The 16666-nt window shown below is 43.3% G+C and overlaps 1 protein-coding gene across 1 annotated transcript; it reads right to left on the bottom strand.

The window, feature by feature from the left end:
• Positions 1-2940: 2940 nt before the first annotated feature.
• Positions 2941-6919, bottom strand: LOC308306613 (myeloblastin-like; the record flags this gene model as incomplete). Its single annotated transcript, XM_080751652.1, has 5 exons — positions 2941-3003; positions 3346-3491; positions 3642-3880; positions 5994-6174; positions 6880-6919. 5 exons carry the CDS (start codon positions 6917-6919, stop codon positions 2941-2943), a joined length of 669 nt encoding a protein of 222 aa, XP_080607778.1.
• Positions 6920-16666: the final 9747 nt, after the last annotated feature.

Raw genomic sequence — 16666 nt, 5'->3', positions numbered from 1 at the left:
GCACGCACACGCACGCACGCACGCACGCAAGCGTTGAGTCAGAAGATCAGGTCATGATGCAGCAGTCAGAAGGAATCTGAGGACAACAAATATCAGCAGAAACGACCCCCAAAGAAACCTCTGCTTCATCCTGTTTTTGTTTGTTTAATCATATAAAATAAACTTATTGTAAGTGTGTAGTAAATACAAACCTGTGAATAAAAAGTTACTTTATATGTAGGCCTATACTTTATTTTGATTGATTGAATATTTTATTTGACAGAAATGTAGCACGAGGACAAAACACTTAGAATTCACCAATGTCCTTGCAGTCTTGTCTTGTTTCCATTCGGGTCCTACATATTCAATTCATTAACATGATGTAAAGTAGCTACGGGTCGGCAGTAGCTCCAAAAACATTCAATATCATCACAAATATAAAGTACTATAAGTACAGAGTAAGACAAGGGGGGGGGGGGGGGGGGGTGATCACTTCCCGCCTGTCTAAGGGAGAAGCGATAACTAACTCCACCTTTGGCCTCTGGAAGGTGAATTATCAGGGCTGTTTTAAAGGAAGCCAGTGAAAGCTGTGTCTGTGTAGACGTATGTAGGCCTTAGACGAGGGACTTGTGGGAATTTGAATAGAAGTGGCAACGGTGTGAAACGTTTCCTTTAATAGCTAATAATAATGGATACAAAACAGTGTATCAAAGAAAGGAAGTAGTGATCACACCCATAATGTGTGTGTGAGTGAGTTGGGGCAGGGGGGTAAACTGTTTTATTGCTGTAGTTTTGCACTTTGGATTTTGAACTCTGCCACTGATAACACTTAATTAAAAAGTATCATGATGGTTTCATATTTCTCCATGTGCATATGGTTTATGTTGTGTATGACATCAATGCATGTTGATCTCCATACGTGTGCATTTGACAATGGTAGCACATCTTAAAGCACCTTTTAGCCTGATTTCAGACTGCGCTGAGCTTGAGTCTGACATTGTCCCATTGACAAGAGATTTCAAAGGGGAGGGGATTTGAAATTTGAAATTCCCAATCACAAGAGATCTGGTGGGAGGGGTTGTGTTTGACTTGTGCGTGCTAGCCTGGGACGGCTTCCAATTTCGGGCTTTTGATCCGGTCAGGAGCGGATGGGCTCCTACGTCATTTTGTATTCAAAACGGACTACAGTTTGTCAGGAAACACCAAATCGGAAACAGTTTTAACCCGTACTTGCGCATGCGCTAACTACTTGCGCATGCGCTAACTGGGTTGAAACTGTTTCCGATTTGGTGTTTCCTGCCAAAGTGTAGTCCGTTTTGAATACAAAATGACGTAGGAGCCCATCCGGTCTAGACCGGATCAAACGGCCCGTTTAGTAAACGAAGACCAGGCTTTCCCCCAGCGGAAAGCCTGGTGATGCGAGGTTTGTGTGTACACAAAAACATTCCCCCCCTCCCCCTCCCCTCAATGACAGGCATCAAACAGGTCGTTGTCTTTGTTTAACGAGGTGTGCAATACCCCCTTTGAAGTTCAAAGGGAGCAATTAAGAGCTTTGGCTGAGCTCCCCTCCCGCCACTGTTTCTGTTGATTTTCAAAAGTTAGACCCACCCCCTCCTCCGAGGCTCCGACTCTCATTTTCTTGGTTCTGCCTAAACCAGAGAAACTTTAGCATCATATGACAACACCAGACCAAGAGAACCAGTCCGCTCAGAGTGGGCGGATCTATGGGCTGGAGCCAGGCAACCTTTTAGGCTCTTCTTTGAGTTCCTCAGTTGGACTTATTTGAGGCATTTGTAGAGTATTTCCAATTTCCAATAGTTTTACTTCTATTCCACTACATCTCAGAGGCAAACATAGTACTTTTACTCCACTACAATTATTTCAAAACTTACTTTGTAGATTTTGATTATTATTACAAAACATACATTAACACTTCAGCTCTGTATTTTCAGCCATTTGAAAATATACGCTCTACAAGCTCACAATGCGTCGCATCATGACACACCATTCAAAAGATTTGTATACATTTGAAATCCCGAAATGGGACATTCTGCATAATGAGTACATTCTACTTTTGGTACTTTTAAGTACATTTTACTACCAATACCTTTGTACTTTTACTCAAGTAAATTTCCAATTCTGAACATTTACTTGTAATTTCTATATTGCAGTATTGATACTTTTAATTAAGTAAAGAATTTGAGTACGTTTTCCTCCGCTGGGTAAAATGAATATATATATCAAATATCTATCAAATAAATACTGAATCAAGTAACTTAGAAACTGGGTGAAAAACAAAGGCCTGAGTAGATGTTAAAATCCTTTTTTAAAGTGAGATATCCCTTTAAGTAAATAATGTGAGTACTTCTATATATATATATATATATATATATATATATATTATATAAAGTGAGATATCCCTTTAAGTAAATAATATGAGTAGGCTACTTCTTCCAACAACACTGCTTAAGGCGTAGGGCCGTATAGGCCTATTACACAATGTCCATTCCTTTCAGTCATATAAAATGGTAAATGGTGCATTTATATGTTTTATCCAACGTGCTTTACATAGATTGTGCATAACATTCCTCCATTCACACATTCATACACCAACGGAGGAGGAAACCATGCATGAGTTGACTCTTACTCAAGGACACTTAGCCCCTACCTCTGGGGAACCCGGGATGGAACTGGGAACTAGACACAAATAACAGTGTTCTAAAGAGACTTCTGTTGAGTCAAATGTCTCCTGAATGTGTGACATCATGTGTTCTGTTGGACTATAACTGAATGTTTTGTTAGTCCATGGAGGACTGAACAGCAAAGTGAATACAAACACCACTCTGAGACATAAAAGCACTCGGAGACTCTTAATGCCATGTAAGGAGATCTGGGATCTCAATTTATTACCAAATAAGGTCAAGGATTATGATGAATAATTAATCACCATCATATTCTTCATCAGTGGTGGCCCGCTGGTTGCTGCTTGAGGCTCAGAGTCCTGTCTCTTGATGGATCCAGTGTCTGTAGAAACACACGTCTGAGGCCAGAGCTGGGATTGCACACGGAACATCCGAGCCCAGTGTATGAACTCCAAATATCTGGCCGTTGTGCTCCACTGCTGTACCAGAGTCTCCCTGTGACGACACAGAGAGAAGTGAGAGAGAGAGAGAGAGAGAGAGAGAGAGAGAGAGTGTGTGTGTGTGTGTGTGTGTGTGTGTGTGTGTGTGTGTGTGTGTGTGTGTGTGTGTGTGTGTGTGTGTGTGTGTGTGTGTGTGTGTGTGTGTGTGTGTTGTGGGGTGGGGGGGTGACTATGGCAGACAGTTATTATATTAATTGTTTACTATTCGTATTGAACAGACTCACCTGACACCCATCCACTTTGGGCCCTCCGTGAGGTCTCTGAAAGCACAAAGAATTGTCTGGGGTTTGGATGGGGGCGTAGCCAAGGGCTGGCGGGTCGCACGGTGCCAGGACGCTCATGGTGGCACACTGGAGGTGAGTCGGGACGGCTTTGGGAAGGAAAGATTACGTTGTGCATTATTTGACAGTGCTTTTCCGGTCTAGATCTCAGACAACACTAGCTGGAGTGAACTCTGAACACAGCTCACCTTTAACCGTCCGAAAAGGATTATACCAAACAGGAGACCATTCGGTCCCACTGTACCCAAACCCTCCAATTTCAACGGCGTGACCGTTGCCGGGCCTGGCAGCGATACAGGCCTGGGGGTCCAGGGGTGGCAGGTTGATGGTGGGGAGGTGGACAGGATGTTCAAGCCTCAGAAGCATGATGTCATGGCAGTGGTGGCCGTCATGGTAAACAAACTGGTGGTTCAGAGTTATTTCTTGCGGTAGTGGCGCCTGGCCGGGGGCGTGCACACCAAATGTCACCCTGAGCGTCCTGAGTGAGAGGATCAGTGGCGTCAGTTCAGCAAAAGCTAGGGTATGGCAAAGATGGGAGTCCTCATGGAAAAGAGGCATTACATTTTGTATAACATGCTTCTATTGTGAAAATAGCAGTTCTAATTGCTCACAACGCCGCTCACAACGCCTCGCGCTGCGAGGCGTTGTGAGCATGTAGATCGGCACAATGTCTGAAAAAAAAAATAACGTTTTTTTTTTTCGTTTTTTACACAGGTTTCTACAGTTTCTTGGGCTGGATATGGCAGCCTGGAATGGTTGTTCAAGTGCTGCTAAACTTGGCATGTTAGTTAACGTGCCACAGTTAAAGGGATATTTCACTTTCAAAAAAACTTTTGGTAGTTTTATCATCTAATCAGGCTTTTATGAACACCCTGAACAGTTTTTAATTTGCTTGATTGAATATTTAGATATTTGATGTCAATGTTACCAGGCCCTCCAGGCCCAGGGCCTCTCCCCACACACACCCATTGTAAATTCAAACTTCATTTTAACCATGATATAGATTCATTAAAAACACCCATTATTTTTTCCGGTGACTCATACTACCCTCCAAATATGTGAGCAGACCGTGTTCTTTCGATAACTTTTTTCATTTTTTTAACAATAATGCATTGCACCTGTGCAGCTGACCTGCAGAACCTGGGAATATACCATTTTGTCAAGATGGATGGGGAGAATACAAGTGTGGAGAATATAATTATAATACCTTGTTAAACTGACCATTTTGTTACATTTTGCATTTGTAGTTATTTTACTGTAATTTAACAACATAATTAACCAGCACAGATAGACAAAGAGACATTCATATGGATTTATATTTATTTATAACTTTTATTTTCCCCCCTGGACCCAGGGTATGGCAGCTGCATACCCCTGCCATACCCAATTCACCCTTTGTCAAGTCCCGCCCATTGTCCTGCCCCTCTCCACACCCATTGGTTGCTGTGTCTTGGTGGGACATTCAGTGGGACATTCCATCCACTGCCATGTTAATTCAGTTGCTTCATATTGTTATTCTGTGTGCTCAATTCTAATTTCAAACTTTGTTTCAGTCAATTGGAGCTACTCTGTGGCAGAATAGTGAATCAGCATGTTTTTAAATGTTTTTATTTCTCCAAAAAATATGTTTTAGCTAATTCAACATAAAAAAGGCGGGACAAGGCAGATAGAGCCTGCTGGTTGGTCAGTCAGGGACCAACCAGGAGGCTAACAAAGGGTGAATTGAAGCCCCTGGAGAGGATATGAATGTCAACGAGACAATGTTATCGTCTGGATTATAAATTACTTTCTTACTTTATCAATATACATTTAGGGTAAAGAAAGATGATCGTAGACTTTCAACCTAAAGTGACTTTTCATTTAGTGTCAATTCATTTGAGGCTAATATGGAGCTCTTCTAGCTTTTGTGGTTGTTTCATTTGAAAAAAAAAATAAAGCTCTGTGAGATTAAATTAATATTAATAAAGCTCTGTCAGATTAAATTAATAAAGTGCTGTCAGACAACACTTTTTTTTTACCGTATTTAAAGGCATATTTCACTTTCAAAAAAAACTTTTTGTCATTTTATCGTCTAATCAGGCTTTTATGAACACCCTGGAAAGATTTTAATTTGCTTCATTCAATATTTAGATAATTGATGTAAATGTTCCCCCCTCCCCATACACACCCATTGTGTGTGGTAGAGCTCCGTGGCAAAACACCCACTATTCTTTCTGGTGATCACCCTCCAGTCCTAATACGTGAGCATGCAGTGCTTTTTCGTTAACTTTTTTTCATTTTTATTTTTTATTTTTTTTATTTTCCCCCCAAAAAGTTATCGAAAAAACACGGCCTGCTCACGTATTAGGAATGAGTTTGAAGTTATAATGGGTGTGTATGGGGAGAAGCCCATAAGGGAGCTGCCCTGGTAACGTTTTTTTTAAAGTGAAATATCCCTTTAAATGGTTAGCACTGTTATTTGATCTGTCTCTCTCTCTCTCTCTCTCTCTCTCTCTCTCTCTCTCTCTCTCTCTCTCTTTCTCTCTCTCTCTCTCTCACCACACACACACGCACGCACGCACACACGCACGCACACACACACTACTGCTTACCACCCTTGATCAGTACAGTGGGCAGCTGTCAACACCCAGTCTTGGTGGATGAGTGACCCTCCACAGTAACCTCCTGGGTTTCCATGAACGTCCAGGATCTCCACGTCCACATGGTATTCCCTTTCACCTGGAGGACAATCATGACCTCCTTCCACTCTCTTCTCCAGGTTCCTCGCTGCTGCTGCAGCTGAAATCTCACTTTTTATTTATTTTTTTATTTATTTTTTCATTTTAAAACATTCCTTCCGAGATGTGTTTCACTTTGGACTAAAAGGCTAGTTTATACTTTAATTGTACGACGCGTCACATCTTTAGTTGAATATCAGTTATTATATTTTGTTGTGAACAACACCGCCTTGATTATTAATATGGCATAAATTAAGCTGTTTTACCGTTAGCAAATATGGTATTTCATGCAATCGTTCATTTCAAAATCTTTCTCTCGAAAAAATACCTTTCTCACGTTGAGTTTCTCTCAAAAACGTTTTTTTTTATTTATTATAGAGCTGGGATGTGATTACAATTTTAATCTAATTAATTAATTAATCGCAATTAATTGCATTTTAATCGCACATTGATATTTGACCTGAGAAGCATTTTTTTTTCAAGTAAAACACATTTTGCTGTACGAGTGAATCAACGAGTGAGTTTTTTAAATCTAAATTTCGCATCCACTGGGCCAAGCAAAGCGCTCTGATCGGCTACTTCTCCCTTTGCGTTTGTTGTCTCTTCTTGCATCGCTATGATTTTCTGTAATCAATTAATCACAATTAATCAGTTAAAGTCCCAGCCTTAATTTATAGTTTTTTGCAATAATAACTCAAACTCTATACAAACATTACTCTGCAAAGACAACCTGCTGAAGCGTAACATTAGACACATTTACCTGACAGCATGAAGAGAAGGAGGACAGCCTGAGTCCTCATGGTGGCTTCTCTGGGTGGCTGACTGACTGACTGACTGACTGACTGCACCACTAGTATTTAAACTGTGTTTTATCGCTAATGCAAACACTATCAGTAGTATTCTATCAATCCAGAAGAGACGCAGTGCACAGTGCTGAGGAGGGATGAAGTCACTGGTTGTGTCCTAATCTAACATTCAAATGTGGAAGTGAAGAACAGGCCTCTTATCATCATCAGGAAGTAAAATGTTTCAGTTACTATTTCTTTACTTTCTCAAGGCCCTCATTACAATCTGAATGAGTCCAAGAATGAAGAGCAACTCATTTCTGTAATACCTGGTCAGTAGTGGAGAGATAGACCTTTATTTGATGTCCTGGCGAGAAAGAATAGCTGCTACTAAATGGTGCATTTATATATATCGAGTCTTTATCCAAGGCCATTTACAATGACTGCACATTACATTCACCCATTCACACACACATTCATTACACTCACCCATTCACACACACATTCATTACACTCACCCATTCACACACACATTCATTACATTCAGCCATTCACACACACATTCATTACACTCACCCATTCACACACACACACACACACACACACACACACACACACACACACACACACACACACACACACACACACACACACACACACACACACACACACACACACACACACACACACACACACACACATTCATTACATTCACCCATTCACACACACATTCATTACATTCACCCATTCACATTCATACACTGCTGACAGAGGAAACATGCTTTTCTCAGTACCGGCCCATAAACTGTTTATTTTGTTTATTCTGTGTATTTGTATTTTTTTATTTCTATTTCGTATTGTTTGATTCTTTTCTTGTTTTATTTTTAAATGTGTAACTGTTTTTATATGTTGGTATACTTTAATGTACTTTTTTAAATTTATATTGTCAACTTAAAGGTGTCTCACAACTCCTAGTGAGTGGTCCTCAAACTGATAAATGAAATGTGCTGCTTGTTTTTTTAAATTGTATGGTCTGAGGAGTGACACTTTAATATACTGCTGTACTGCTTTTTACTGCTGTACTTCCATGGTTAAGTGAAAGTCTCCCGTATCGCTCATATAAATTCAAATAGCCTTCCTTTGGAGGAACTGAACAAAGGAGCTCTGGAAATGTTTCACTTCCATTTCTTTATTATCTCACTTCTTGATGATAATACAGTGTGTCTACCTGGTCAAAGCACGCCAACATTTGAATACTGGACAGCCGTTAAGGAGAGATTACAAAAACTGTGCAAGAGTTAACAAACTTTAGAAGGCAATGGTAGCCAATCAGGAGGGAATATGGGAAATGGGACAGATCCATGTTGATGACATGACTGCAGAGATACTGTACCGCTTTGCATAATTTTAGGGCAAAATCTGTAGAAGCAGTGTCCAAAAAAGTGGTTGAAAAAATCACCCTAATGGTGGCGCTAAAAGGGACAGATCCATGTTGATGACATGAGTCTACATACTGTGTACTGCTTTGCGTGATTTTAGGGCAGATTTTGTAGGAGCAGTGTCCAAAAATGTGTTTTGCAAGAATCTGCCTCATGGTGGCACTAGAAGAGGGCCACGTGAGAAATGGCCATGGAGGTTGGAGGTTGTGGTTTGGCAGCCAAGGAGTGTGTGTGCAAAGTTTGGCATGGATAGGGGCAACGGTGGCGGAAATATGAGTAGGGCAAAAGTGTGACATGATGTGTGACGTACAGACTGACGTACAGACAAACAGACAGGCAGCCGGTGGAGGTTTTGATAGTAACTGCGAGCTGACTGACGGTCGCAACCACAGTCTTCTACTGTTGGTCACTATAGGAGCTGACCAGTACAACCGCATTCTTCTACTATTGGTCACTAGGAGCCGACCAGTACAACCACAGTATTCTACTACAGAGGGTTTCAAAGTGGGTGCCGGGGCACCCTGGGGTGCCGTGACGACAGTCCAGGGTATGCCGCGAGATAATTTGATAATATGCTGAATTAAGTTAGACATCTAATTTATATATATATATACTGTATATATATATATATATATATATATATATATATATATATATATATATATATATATATATATAATATATATATATAGAGAGAGAGAGATTTTTTTTAAATCTCCTATTCAACTATTATTACATCCACATAAATGGAAATAACTGACACATAAATTGACATACCCAAGTCTGACATCATAAACTCCTGTAACTCCATATATGGAGCTAACCGAAACATCCAAGCCTGAGGTGTTCCCCTCCTGCTGGTTGTACACAAGCATTTTCATATTAGTCTATGGGTCTTGACTTACGCTTGGTTTTATTGCCTTACTAAACATTTTCATAAATACTTAAAGGACCACTTTATATTAGGCATATTAGGCATGTTCACTTTGCTGGCAAAAAGTCTCTGACAATAGTGTGTTGCCTACAGCAACCACACTAATTAGTGAGGACCAATTGTATGAAGATATGTTGAAAATGGATAAACATTGTTCTACCATTATAAGTTATTTTATAGTCTAAAAGACTAGGCATTGACGCCCTTTATCCAGCAGATGTCAGCAGATGCCTAGTTTATTCTGTCTATCTCCTTGTAATGACATTGTATCCACCTTTTTAACAGTAACTAGGCTTTTTATTTTGCTGTTCAGACGAAATTGATAACTGATGTCTTCATACGAGAGATAGATAGATAGAAAGAAAACAGAAAATACTTGCATATGCTCATCCAGCACACTCAATATTGATGGCTCTACCACACTCACACTCTCCACCCATATTTGAGCGGTGGTAAACCGCTCCTATGGCTGTGCGTGTGTCTGTAGCCACTTTTCCTCAGCGTTTTGCCATAGCAATGTGTTTTCCTCAGCGTTTTGCCATAGCAATATGTGTGTGTGTGTGTAGCCATATTATCACATTACATCACCAATTATCTGTAGCCACCTTTCCTCAGCGTTTTGCCATAACAAATGTGTGTGTGTGTGTGTGTGTGTGTGTGTGTGTGTGTGTGTGTGTGTGTGTGTGTGTGTGTGTGTGTGTGTGTGTGTGTGTGTAGCCATATTACATCACATTACATCACCAATTATCTGTAGCCACTTTTCCTCAGCGTTTTGATTGATTGATTGAAGACTTTATTAGAAGTTTGCATAGGAAAAGGTACAGTTTCATGACGGTACAGTTCACTGGTACAAGGTCTACTAAAAGGAGATCCATGAAAAGACTAAGCTTATTTCCACTGGAAACCTTTGAAGTATCTCATATAACATTGAATGACAGACAAATAGAACACAGTACTATGCAGTAGATATGTAAAGAAAAACAAAAAAGAAAACAGTAAGTCTAAACAAACAGTATATACAAAGAAGGGGCAGGGGAGGGTAGGGTTGGGCTAGGTTCATTTTTTTACCAGTTGCGAACGGCTGCTGCCTGTAAGTGGTTTTTCAGGGCAATTTTAAAGGATGCTAGTGATCCACACTCCTTTATGGCCTTCGGTAAGGCTTTCCACATTTTGGTGGTATAGCAGAAAAACGAATTTGACCCTTTTTTTGGTTTTGACTCTGGGTTGGAAGTGATCTGTGGCGCTGCCTCTGGTGTTGTAATTATGGACATCCTTAATGTTTATAAAGTATTTTGACAGGTACTTGGGTATCATAGTGGTGTAGTGTATCTTGTACACCAGGCCCATTGCAAGTTGCTGTACTCTGTCATCTACTCTGAGCCACCCCACTCTTAACTGGTGAGTAGCGTTGCCACATTGAGTAGCGTTGCCACATTGCCATAGCAATGTGTTTTCCTCAGCGTTTTGCCATAGCAATATGTGTGTGTGTGTGTGTGTGTGTGTGTGTGTGTGTGTGTGTGTGTGTGTGTGTGTGTGTGTGTGTGTGTGTGTGTGTGTGTAGCCATATTACATCACCAATTACATCCTAGACCTATATCCTAGTCTTTTTCCTCAGCGTTTTGCCATAGCAATGTGTGTGTGTGTGTAGCCTGTATTACATCACCAATTACCAATTGAAGACGTTATGCAAGCACGACCACCGCTCACTTCACATTGGGTGTGATTTTTTTAACCTTGGAATCATCTTCAACCCCATCCTTTCATTCCTCCCCCATCTAAACCAGTAAGTACACAAAGTGCCTTTTTACACCTAAGGGATACTGCCCCTCTGTCTTTCTCCGCTGTTGAAAGACACTTATTATTCATTACATCCTGAATTGCCTACTGCAACAGCATATTTCATGATATTACCTCTCTAGTCCTCAATAAATTCAAATACTCTACTGTATGTATTTTTCAGACCAAGGACCCCTTAGCTAAGAGAGAGAGATGAAGCAGCAGGGACCCCAATTATACATATTGTATAAAATGTTGTTGCCGATTAAACTTTTTCATAGATTTCATAGTTAGCTTCATATGAGATTTGTTTGACAGCACTATCATTGTGTATAGCGTATTTTTCAGACAATTAACCACTTCCCTTGCATGCACTAAACCACTTTGCCGTGAATATTGCAGATCTGAACGTTCATAACACACAAGATCTGTTCACCTGCTCACCACTACCCACTACACAGGCCATCATACCTGTCCTCCAAAACCTTATCTTGCTTCCGGTAAAACAAAGAATCAATTTGAAAATATCCCTGCAAGAGCCGCAAATATTCCTCACCACTTAAGGCCCTCTGGCTCAATCGTGTCCCCTCCCAATCCCAGGTACAGTTGAGTAGGTGATGCCTAGTCTGGGATCACTTCACTTTTCGGGCTTGTAACCGGTCTGGAGCGGAAACCACAACACGTCATATTGTAGTTCTCAAAGGACTACAATTTGACGGAAAGATCAAACCAAAATATTCCCCTGCGCTCAAGGACATACTTTTAGGGCCTACCTAATAAACTCCTTGATGCGGAGTAGTTTTGCTTTTGAAAATTTCATTTGGTATATGCATCTTTTAGTCCAACTGTTAGCGACTGGCAAGACTACACTAGGCTACTCGAGCATTTTAATAGGGATTGGGGAAACAAACGGGGGGAACCAAATCAAATCGACGCCGCTTCTTCTAGTGGTTTCCGCGCTTTAGGCGGAAACCAAGCGGCCTGTTGTGAACGAACACCAGGCTTTCCCCCAGAAAGGCTGGTAGGCGAGGTTAGGTGATGCCTAGCCTGGGATCAGTAGCCTTTCGGGTTTATGTTCCGGTCGGGAGCGGAAACAATTCTACGTCATCTTGTAGTCATCAGACGCACTTCACTTTGGCCGGAACTACCAAACCGGAAACAGAACTCTGAAATGTTTAAAAAATGTTTAAATTGGTATAATCATTTTGTTTGTAGTTTTTGTGGTCATTAGCCAGCCGGTCTTCCTGTTTCCGGTTTAGGCCACGCCTAGAGCGGATCACACGGCCATAGACATAAAGGTAGACGCCTCCTCGGCTCTGGGGTGTTGGTAAAAGAGGACTGGCAAGCTTCTGGAATTCTGAAGGACGCTTCCTTGTGCGTCACAGAATGGGATGCTCGGTAGGCCAATCAGATCCCTCTTTCTCACTGAAGGGGGCAGAGTGCCTTCCACAGTTCCAGTTACGCACTTCCGCCAGTCCTGTTTTACCAGTCGCACCAATGAACTACAGCGGCGGAGGAGGTATATAGCTTTTTATATCTGTGCACACGAATACCAGGATTTCCTCCGAGGTGGAAACTCTGGTGATACGTTTGCAGGAACACCGCACTGTGAAAAAAAAAAAAAAAAAAACATCCGGGAAAATTAGCCAGTAACTATGCCCCTCCCAAAACGCTTTTGTCCAATGCTAGCTTAGAATAACTTCCTGCTGGCCAAGGTTTGCCTTGGCAAGCTGCCGGTTGCTAAGCTACCATTGACCACCGTTCTATGCACTCTCTGCCTCATATTGTGACCAGGCTTTTCTCTCCGCAGATGAGGAAGCCTGGCTACGCAATGTTAGGCGATGCCTAACTCCTGTAAATCCCCAGGGCCAAATGTCAAGCCTGGGGTGCATTTTCCTGTAGCATGGCCACCTCCCTTTGTTTGGAATGCACTCCCCAAACGCATGACGCGTCTAAGACTACTCTTAGACACAATTTATGTATTTATAGAGGTATTATAATTATTATTATTATTTGAAAATAAGAAAAAATCCCAGCACCGGCCCGCTCCTTCTGCATGAATAACACCACCTATAGGAATGATTACCGGTGTGGAACTTTCGCCCAGGGTTGAGATAATGCATGGGGAGTTGCTACCATCTAGCGTCTAAAAGAAGTCATGCATACACGTTCTACAGGGGCTTATGCGCATGCGTCAATACTTTGTAATTCAGTGTGAAGAAAGGTTTGGAGGACGGTGGATGGGAACTGTAAAATAACCTGACAACTGACCTACAGTCAACATGAACAAAGGATTTATGCGCAGATTGGCAATTTATTTTACTTCTTTCTTACTCCAGTTTAACTCAGGGTTTATTCGTGTGTGTGTTTTGTGTGTGAATGCGTGCGTGCAAGGCATAAAGACTTAAGACACGTCACTTTGTTTGTGAATCATTTATTGTAGGACATAACCGTCGAGTGGTTTCATGCCTAAACCACTGACCACCAAGCCTCCCTTACGGAGGGATACTCACACTCCCAAGATAGGAAGAAATAGCCCTATTTCGGTAAAATTCCGTACAGTTATTTTACATGACCTGGCATAACCAGCCGTTATGTGAGTCTTGTGTCCCGTGGGGAGTGAGACACAAAGACGTGCGGTGAAACAGGCCAATCTGCGCGGCGATAGCTATATGCTAGCCTCGCCTTTTGTTAGGGGAAGGGTGTTATAACCACGACGGGTCGGACGGGAGCTGGTGCCAACCTCGCCGTGTGGGGGTGGACCGGGCGGACGACCGGTGGAAAAGAAGCAAGCCTGCTCAGCAACAACGGCGAGATACATCTACGCAGCGCAAGAGCGGAGATAACCATGGGGACACCCGAGAGGAGAGCACTTGGGAACAGCACTGGACGCCATTAGAGACAACCACGAGGACGCCTGCGAGGAGCTCGTGGACGCCATTATCCACGTGTAGTGGCAGCTATACCCACCGACCGAGTCTGCCTTGTCTACAATGATGCTGAAAGTGTGGAAAAGTGCAACTGTGTAGTGTGCATGACAGACTGGGATGCTTTTGACGGTACTTATGTGGGCAATGCTAAAGTTGCTACATGCTATGCTCACTTGCTAAAGCTAAGACTTGTTGTGCTAACGCAAGCAGAAGACGTCATTGTGCTAAAGTTGCTATGCTCACTTGCTAAAGGCTAAAACTTGTTGTGCTAATGGGCGGGCCCTAAGTGACGTCATCGCGGCCATTTCGAGACCAGGAGGAAGGCGTGGTGAGCTGGAGAGTGACGTCGTCGTCGCCATTTTGTTTGTGGTAAAGGCTCAAGTGGAAACCCTATAATTGTTCATACTATTTGTGGCAAAGACTTCAATCATAAAGTGGAGAGAAAGCCCTACGGTTGTAAATGTAGCAAAGACTTCAATCATAAACTGGAGAGAAGCCCTACGGTTGTAAATGTAGCAAAGACTTCAATCAGAAAGTGGAGAGAGAGCTCCACGGTTGTACATTGTAGCAAAGGCTTCGATCACAAAGTGGAGTAATCAAGTTTGGTGCGCATTGACTTTTATTGACTTTTGAACTACTCTTGCCTATTAATAAGTGTCCTAGACTTAAGGAACAAAGTGACACTATGGCAACTACAGATGACTTAAGGTTGAAGCGCACTAACATTCAGAGGGAATTCACCAAGTGTGCAAGCAGGATTCTGAGAGGGTTTGATGCGCTCAGTGTGGACGCGCTAGCAGATGAACAAACAAAGCTTACATCATATCATGAGGCATTATGGAGTGTCACTGAGGATTATCTGGCCGTCTTGGAAGACATCCCTGATAAAGACAAGAACACTGACCATGGGGCAGAGGTGGATCGTGTAAATGTGGCAGCGGCAGGCAGCAAGACGAAGTATGATGAGGTAATGCAGAAGCTCAAAGACACATTGTGGACTGGTACAGTATTGGCCAGATACACTAAGGTGAAACTCAGATTAGATGCTGAGGTTGGGGACGCTCAGAGCCTTGAGCAAGCGGATGTTACCCAGACACAGTACGAAACAGTGCGGGATAATGTGAATGCCAGTATTGCTGAACTCGGGGGGATGGTAGACAGGTGGGCCAAATATGTCCCTAAAGAGAATGGTGCTGAGATGCAGGAGACCCTTGAAGACGTTGACCGTGCAGCGAGAAAGGTTTTGCGGACATTGAAGGGCCAAGTTCACGAAAGAGGACTCATGAGGGGAACGCCCTTGGCTGGGCGCCATAGACACTTTGGTCCACCTGCACCCGCGTTCAACCTCGCCCCGTTGACTCCTCCTCCTGTGACTGCTCCCACTGCACCGGTCAACAACAGCGTTCCAGCTCCAGGAGGAGGCAGTGTGGCGGCTCCATCAGGCAACGGGGGTTCACCGGGCAGCGCGCAGCCCCAGCAGGGTGATGGTGGGGCTGCACAACAGGCCGCTGCTGCGGTAGCCACTGCAATGCCTAGGTTCGCCATAGCACCGATGGCTCTTCCCAAGTTCAGCGGTGACAGAAGGAGCTATTTCCGTTGGAGAGAGGAATGGCTCAGGCTACAACAAATGGCTGACCCAACAGGGTCCCCAGATCTGCTGCTGTATTACCTGCGGGACAGTTTAACTGACACGGTGACCAACGAGCTCAGACTGGATTATTGTTACACCGCGCAGGATGTTTTCCGCATGTTAGACGACCGATATGGTGACGTGTCACGTATCGCTGAAGACATTGTCATGGAGTTGCAGGAGCTACCAGCAGCCCGCGCAAATCAACCAAGGGAAACGTTACACTTGATTCAGGAAGTGGAGCGAGCTGTGCTGGACTTAACTGCTTTGAGGAGCGCAGGCGCTATTAACAATCCTTTGGTGGTCCGTACGCTTGAGAGAAAATTACCACACTACCTGCTGGACCGATGGCTTGTTTATAGTTGTGACCCGGGAAATGGGGTCACGGCGTTGACTCAGTTTGACCTGTTGTTAAGGTTCCTGACTAGCCAGAAAACAATCCTGGAGCGGCATGAACAATTAGAGACCAAGCGTCCACCTCCTCCCAGCAGACCGACTGGTGACAAACCACAGGAACGGCGCGCGTACACCAGGGCCTCAGTGAGCGGGGAGGAGAGCTGCTCCTCACAAGGTTCCTGTGTGGTCTGCGGGGAAGAAGGGCACCCTGGTCTACTCGGTGCAAATCTTTCCGAAAGGCCAGCGTAGCTGAAAAGTGGGAGCATGCCAAAAAGACAAGGGCGTGTTTCAGGTGCCTGGACCCTACGCATAACGGAGCCTGCAAAAGGGACTTCCTATGCAGAAAAGAGGAATGCAAAAAAGGCGAGGCGCCACCTGACCATCACTACATGCTCTGCCTTAACAAAGTGCCAACGCCTGGTGACACCATCGCAAGCGTGAAGGGAGGAGCAAGAGGGGAACGTGCGGGGCCTACAGAGCAGCAGGAGGCCGCGTTGGTTGCAGCTAAGCTGACGCCAATGCAGTTGGACATCATACGCAAAGCCTTTACGAACAAGACAACAACGACTGTTTGTGCAGCCGGGGAAAGTTCGAATGACGGCCCAGTTCTCTTCATGCTACTCAACGTAGCAACTAAGCGTGGGGACTGGGTAGGGG

The sequence above is a fragment of the Nannobrachium achirus genome, assembly GCF_963921795.1.
Source record: "Nannobrachium achirus genome assembly, chromosome: 21".
Lineage (NCBI taxonomy): Eukaryota > Metazoa > Chordata > Actinopteri > Myctophiformes > Myctophidae > Nannobrachium > Nannobrachium achirus.
Note: the sequence above shows the minus strand (reverse complement) of the source record. Positions and strands in the feature narration are given on the sequence as shown.